This window comes from Mus caroli, chromosome 3 (genome assembly GCF_900094665.2).
Source record: "Mus caroli chromosome 3, CAROLI_EIJ_v1.1, whole genome shotgun sequence".
In the NCBI taxonomy this organism is placed as follows: Eukaryota; Metazoa; Chordata; class Mammalia; order Rodentia; family Muridae; genus Mus; species Mus caroli.
The window spans coordinates 31,391,429-31,398,709 of record NC_034572.1 but is presented as its reverse complement, the minus strand read 5'-3'; the positions used below and the strand labels follow the sequence as shown (position 1 = coordinate 31,398,709).

Sequence of the window (7,281 nt, the reverse complement as noted above, 5' to 3'; positions counted from 1 at the left end):
GCAAAGCAGTCAACTAAACATACTTTCTTTTCAATAAAAAAAAAAAAAAAAAAAAAAAAGGTGACGAAATCTAAAACAACAACAAAAACCTAAACAACACTATGTGACATAAGAGGCAGAAATTACATATAGAATGTAGTAAACTGGGCCCAGCAACCTGCCTACACACACACAATAGTGCACATACACAATAATAAAGGGTTTTTCTTTTTTAAGGGTAAGTAGATTTCGTGCAGAAATAAAAAATATTGGTATACACAAAAGGATGACAGAAAGGAAATCTCTTATTACATCATTTGAGAATAAAAGGGAAACTGAAGCTTACTGATGACATGATCGATACACTCCTCACACTAGAAAATGAGACATGCAGATAAGCTGTGTGATCAATGTTAGCTGCCTACATGATTTATAATGGTCACACGGAACTATGATACTCATATAACAGAAAGCACTAATGATTGAAAGTTAAACTGCGCACAAACCTAAAAAAGGCTGGCATTAAAGAAACATATTTCTCATCAGAATAATGATAATAATAATAATAGCACGTTTGGAATTCGGAGCTGCTCTATAAACAACCGAGTCAGTATGTTGTGATTTTCACACCTCCTGTTGCATTATCTAACATGAATCCTGTTACCTTGTTTTTCCCAGTTCTACAATACAGCATCCATAATCCGTTCCGAATGAGATCCTGATGTTCCTGTAATCATAGGTCTGTCTGCCGTCCAGGCGCTGTAAGCAAACACCATTTACTGCTTTAACATATTTATGAGTGGCAACTGTGTCTGTGTGGCCCTGGTTCCCAATGTCCCTGCCACTGAATACTGCTGGCTTGAGGTTCAAAGGAACTGGTCAGGGTCAAATACTGCCCTGAGGCTTGGGGAATGGGCAGAGTCCACACTGGGCAGCCCCCGAGTCCACACCACGACCACACAACAGGCCGAACTGACAATGTATCCACGGACAACCCGAGTCTACACCCAGAGCCACTGTGTCCACACCGCAGGCCTCGCACCTTCTTCTCCTCAATTGCGCGGAGCAGGAAGCGGCGCTCACAGTTGGAAAGCGGCGTTTCCTTCATAGTGGCGGGCCACGCAGAGGATGAACCGCACCGAGACAAGTCCGCACACCGGCTTCTTCCCGGCGCGGAAAACCGACGTCATCCAGGCGCAGGCTCGGGGGCGTGGTGTGGGCGTGGCTAGAGATCGGGGAACGCTGGGGCCGGGACAGGCTGTGTAGCAAATCGACGAAGATTTCCGGGGTTGGTCCTGCCCGGCATTGCAGTGAAGATTAGCTTATGCAGTGCAGTCCTGTTCCTAGTTTTTATTGAGACAAAATCTCACTCTATCTCTGACTGAACTCAACAGAGACTTACCTATCCCTACAAGTCGTAACAGTTCTTGCTTTGAGGGTAGGAAACGAAGATTTCCCCAGCTCTTGGGTCTGGATGTCTACCATCTTCCAGGCTAACCTAAGTATTTGGATTCCTTGGCACTTCACCACAGAGACAGTCTACAGAGGATGCTGACTTTTGTCAGAGAAAGATGGAAGGGTGGTGCGAATCGGTGGAGAATCCTTGTAAGGGCTTGGGACGGATGGGGAGGATGTAGCCGACTTAAGGTGGTTCGCATGAGACCTGAGGACGGGAAAACAAGTGAAGTGTAACGTCACTGACTGAAACCTCGTTTACTGCTTATATCTCATTTTAAACCGACAGGCTTATTTTTTACAGACAGACACGTGTTCTCCATCTGCTGGCCGGTGTCCTGGTTCATCAAGAGCTGGTATTTGACAGCTTGAGCAACGAGTGAGGCAGCAGTAGGTGGTCCTTTAGTGCCCAGGTCTCCTGTCTCTCCTTTTTTGTTATTGTTTTTTATTTTTTATTTTAATTACAGAGTCTCACTGTGTATCACTGGAACTAACAGAGATCCACCTGACCCTGCAAAGTTGTAACAGCTTTTATGGATTTAGGAAATAGGGATTTCCCCCAGCTCTTGGCTATGGCTAGCTAGCAGCTTCCAGGTTGACCTAGTTTTTGGGATTTGCAGCAACAATGAATGCTACAGCTCTTGGCCCATGGTCTGAGACCTTGGCCCCAAAGATTTAACAACTCTGAAACGTTCCAGTTGTCAGGACTGTAGCTTCTGGTCTCGCTCTCTGTTCTCTCCAGCTGTCCCTTTTCTGTGCTGCCTTTCTTCCAGTCCCGGCTGCTTTTGAACTATTCAGCTGCTGCTTCCTCTGCTGCAGCTGTCTGGCCTTGCCATTGTCTCAGCGTAGCCTCCAGGCTGCACAGTTGCGTATGCATCACCACTCTCAGCTGCCCCAGCTGCTTTTCTCGTTGCCCCCTCAGTTCACAGAACAGAAAGAGAAAAGTTTCCTTGAATCAGATGCTTCAAATCCAGAGAAGACGGCACAGAGTGGTGCCTTCCAAGCAGCTCACTAGGTGATCCTGAGCATACATCTTCTATTTTTCTGGAGTTTTTTCTCTCGTAAATATAATGGTTTAATTATGGAAAACAGAGAAGTTAATGTTTTTCTACCATTATTCTTCAGCGTGTACTAAATCAGTATACCTTTGAATTATACTGTGTTAAAATGTTTGGTTTATGGGCTGGAGACGTGCCTTAGAGTTAAGAACTGTTGGTCTTCCAGAGGATCTGAGTTACCAAACAGAGCAGTCACATGGGGTGATGCACAACTCTAACTACAGCATCGTGGGATCCTAATCACTCTCCTGGCCTCTGAGGATGCGGTGCACACATCATAAACACAGAGACACGCACTCATACACAAGTACCTCCAATACAGTGCACACATGCATAAACACAGAGACACGCACTCATACACAAGTACCTCCAATACAGTGCACACATGCATAAACACAGAGACACGTACTCATACACAAGTACCTCCATTTTAGTAGTATGCAAATCTCCTTTTATTCTTATCATTGAAAATGAGTTTCTTATTTGCTGGTTTTCTTGTTTTTGTTAAAAGATGAGAACAAGCTGGGCGTGGTGGCACACACCTCTGCAGCACTTGGGAGGCAGAGGCAGGTGGATTTCTGAGTTTGAGGCCAGCCTGGTCTACAGAGTGAGTTCCAGGACAGCCAGGGCTATACAGAGAAANAAAAAAAAAAAAAGATAAGAACAATAGTCAGGTGGTGGTGGTACTCTCTAATCTCAGCACTTGGGAGGCAGAGGCAGGCAGATCTCTGAGTTTGAGGCCACAAAGGTCTACACACTGAGTTTCAGGATAGCCAGGGCTACACAGTGAAACCCTCTCTCAAAGAACCTAAATAAATAAGTTCCCTCAAACTTTATTATATGTTTTATTTGCATGCCTACTTTACATACTTGCATACTTAGGGGTACAGAAAAGTTTCTCAGGTGAAAAGAAGGCAAGAATGGGGAAAGTTTAAGATGCCCTAACATGGAGTTTACTAAGGCTCGTGATACCAAAAAAATCTGATCCAAACTGTTCCTAAAAGCGATGGCTGAGTCCAGAAGACTGACAACCAGTATGTTGTGTTCTCAGTGTCAGTGGGTGGTCACGAAGGCTGGTGCTGGGTGGAAATACAGCTGACTGATAGTTCTTTTACTCAGGCAGCAGGAAGAAACCAACAGCTGCTGAATAGGGAGTCATGTTGCCCAACCCCACTGTCTTTAATAACTTTTTTTTTTAATTAGAACGAACACTTACTATAAGAACACTAATAACCCTAATAGTGCCTTTCAGAGTTCCAAAGTGCCTAAGAGCATTCAACATCTCTCTGTGCCCCAGGAAGAAGCAGCCCCCCTCATCTATTGCACAGAAACTCTGGTGATGCTGTGAGAATTAACACTCACTTGGGGGGGGGGAGTTACAATATAAAGTAATTAAAAGCAGGAACTCTAAATTGTTTGAGCTGGAATTACCCTTTGCCTTTGACTGTTTCTAAGATTCTGGACAAGTTCTTTAGTGTGCTGGCTAGTGTCGTGTCAACTTGACACACAAACTAGAGCTATCAGGAAGGAGAGAACCTCAATTGAGAAGACATCTCCATAACATCTAGCTGTAGGGCATTTTCTTAAATTAGTTATTAATGGAGTGAGTGGGGTCATCTCTAAACTGACGGGCCTGGGTTCTCTAAGAGAGCAAACTGAGCAAGCCGTGGGAAGTAAGCCAGGAAACAGCCCCCCTCCATGGTGTCTGCATCATCTCCTACTTCCAGGTTTCTGCCCTGTTTGAGTTCCTATTCTGACTTCCTTTGGTAATGAACAGCAATATGGAAGTATAAGTTGGATAAACCTTTTCTTCTTCAACTTGCTTTTTGGTCATGGGTGTTTCATCACAGCAATAAGAAACACTAAAAAGTCAAGTTGGTATCAGTATAATGGGGTATTGCTGTGACATTCCTGACCGAATACTTTGGAAGATAGTGGAAGGACTTTGGAAACTCATGCTAGAAGAGCCATAGAGCATTGAGAGCTCAGTGGAATGTTCTTTTGGAGCTTGGCAGATAAGAACGTTGAGAGCAGTGCAGAAGATGGAGACCTGGCTTGTGGAGTTTCAGAGGTAAGTTTAAGGACTCTGTCGGGGCCATTTGCAATTTCAAATTAAGATTCTGTTGTCCTGGTCAGTTGAAGTGGCTAAGATTAACAAGAGACCAGAACCATTGAAGGGAAACCTGGGTGTAACAAGGACAATTGATGCTGGTTAGCTATAGCTAAGAAATTAGTGGTGATTAAGAAGAAACCAGCATTACTAAGATGAAATCTGGAAAGTGTTTCCTAAAGTCCAGTGAAACTGTGTCCCAGAGATAGCCACAGTTGTGTGTCATGTTGACAGCTGAACTTGGGTAAGTGTAAGAGTCACCCAGGTGGTACTGGCTTTGAAGGCATAAAGGGATTATGGAGATCAGCTGAAGTTTGGCACTGAGAAAGGCCTGGAGAGGCCATTGGTGAATGTGGGGTCTCAGGGGCAGTTGAAGGTCTAGTACTGAAAGGGTCATGCAGAGTTGAGGCCTGGCACCAGAAAGAGAGCCTATGAGAGGTTATTGGCGAAAGCACAGCCCAGTTGCAGCAAGGGGCTCAGTACCACCAAAAGTAGCAGCAGCAGCGGAGTAGAGGTAGCCAGAGGCTGGAAGACAAGCTATGTGTGCTGCAGAGGGCACAGCTGGAAAAGTGACTCAAGCTCTTTGGAGGAGCCCAGAAGACCTGGAGTGAATCCCAGATAATTGGACATTGAGTTATTTATACAGTTGGGATTTGGTTTTGCTTAGTTCAGATTATAACTGCGCTCTGCTTCTTCTCTCTTGAAGGAGGCATTTGATTTAATTTTGATTTCTACAGAAGTCCTTGAATTTTTAAAAGAGGCTTTCGATTTTTAGACTGGATATTTTAAAGAAGCTGTAATTTTAATGTGTTTAAATTTTAAAGACAGTGAGACTTTTAAAGTTATTTGTGTTTTTAATAAGATGTCTTGGGGATGAAGATAGGAAAGTATGGCTTAATAGTGATGTGTTTGTGTATCCGATTGACAAGGGGTCAATTGTGCTGGCTAGTCTTATGTCAACTTGACACACAAATTAAAGTTATCTCAAGGGAGGGAACCTCAATTGAGAAGATGCCTCCCTAAAATCCAGATATAAGGCATTTCTTAATTACCTAGTAATGGAGAGGAAGGCCCAGCTTATTGTGGGTGGTGCCATCCCTGGGCTGGTGGTCCTGTGTTCTATAAGAAAGCGAGGTGAGCAAGCCATGAAGAGCAAGCCAGTGAGCAGCACCCTGAGCCGAGCAAAACCAAACTCTTAAGTGTATAAATAACTCAATATCCAATTATCTGGGATTCACGCCAGGTCTTCTGGGCTCCTCCAAAGAGCTTGAGTCACTTCTCCAGCTCTGCCCTCTGTAACACACATAGCTTATCCTCTAGGTTCTGGCTACCTCCATGACCTGTGCATCAGTTCCTGCCTCTAGTTCCTGCCCTGCTTGAGTTCCTGTATTGACATCCTTTGAGGATGAACAGTAATACAGAAGTGTAAGCCTGATAAATCCTTTCCTCCCCAACTTTTTGGTCACGGTGTTTCATTGCAACAATAAAAGCCCTAAGTGTATGCTTTGGGGCTGCAACCTCGGGGGAATAGAGATGAGTTGATAGTGTAGAAAACTAGAGTAAAGCGAGGTGGAAGAGGAAATACCAAGAAAAGGCTTGCATGTTACTATGTTTCCTTTTGCTTTAGAAGTTGTAGGCTGTGCCCATGTTGACCCTCAGATTTCTCCTCCCCCCACTCCTATTTTTCCTACCAGTGATACATTGTAGTCTCCATTTATAAAACTTCTCAAATGTATGTACTTAGTAAATACTTGAATTTTTATTGTTTTAAGAATGAGAGGGGGTGGGTAAAGCTTTAATCCCAGTACAAGGAACACAGAGGCCAGTGGATCTTTGTGGGTTCAAGGCCAGTCTAGTCTATGTATTGGATTCCAGGCCATCCAACAGGGTACAGCCCTGTACTAAAAGAAAAAGAAGAAAGAGAAGAAAAGAAATCTCTGCTAGAATAGGGAATAGACAATTCTGTCAATTCAGAGGATTTAAAGTCTCTCTTCAAGAGACAAAATCCTAAACAAATTAATAGTTTCACACACTGATCGGTGCTGTCTGAGGACTTGACTGTTTAGTAGGATTCTAGAAAGTGGTGACTTTTAAAAGGTGTTTCAAACAGAAAGAGTTTGCAATGACCAAGATAAGATCGGCTCATGTGGCCAGGGGACAGCAATTGTGTCCATACACTTAGTTCATTAGCTTTCGTGATAGCCAGCAGACTGAGGGACACAGTCTCTTTGAGCTCTTTAATGACAGATTCATATTTGTAGAACAGTTTCACACACTGTTGGGTAAGCTAGTCATTTGAATATTTGGCCTCTCACTCAGTAATTTCTCTCTTTTTTAATCTTTGTGTGAATGTGTGTGAAAGTGCATGCCATAGCACGTGCGGAGGTCAGAGGACAATCACTCATGCCATGCCTTCCTTCTCATTTGTTTGAAACGTGCTCTGCTGTTATTTGTCCCTCGATATGTATCCCAGGCTAGCTGATCCAAGAGCTTTTAGGCCTTCTCTCATTTCTGCCTCCCATCTCGCCGTATATTCTGACATTGCAGACACACGCAGTTCTGCATAATATGGCTTCTGGGAATCCAAATTGGGTCCTCTGAATTCCACTGCAGACATTTTACTCATTGAGCCCTTGTCCCAGCCCATGTGATTTTTCTTTCTTTCTGAAATAAAACAGA

The 7,281-nt window shown here is 43.8% G+C and overlaps 1 protein-coding gene across 1 annotated transcript in view; it reads right to left on the bottom strand.

Moving 5' to 3' along the window:
- Exosc9 (exosome component 9) overlaps positions 1-1,159 on the bottom strand; it is a 15,294-nt gene extending 14,135 nt beyond the window's left edge. The window contains exons 1-2 of the mRNA XM_021158643.1: positions 1,022-1,159; positions 644-738 (exon numbers count right to left, since the gene is read on the bottom strand). Coding sequence (XP_021014302.1) covers positions 644-738; positions 1,022-1,087 — 161 coding nt within the window. The 5' untranslated portion in view covers positions 1,088-1,159. The remainder of the gene's footprint in view (positions 1-643; positions 739-1,021) is intronic.
- Between the last annotated feature and the right edge of the window lie 6,122 nt (positions 1,160-7,281).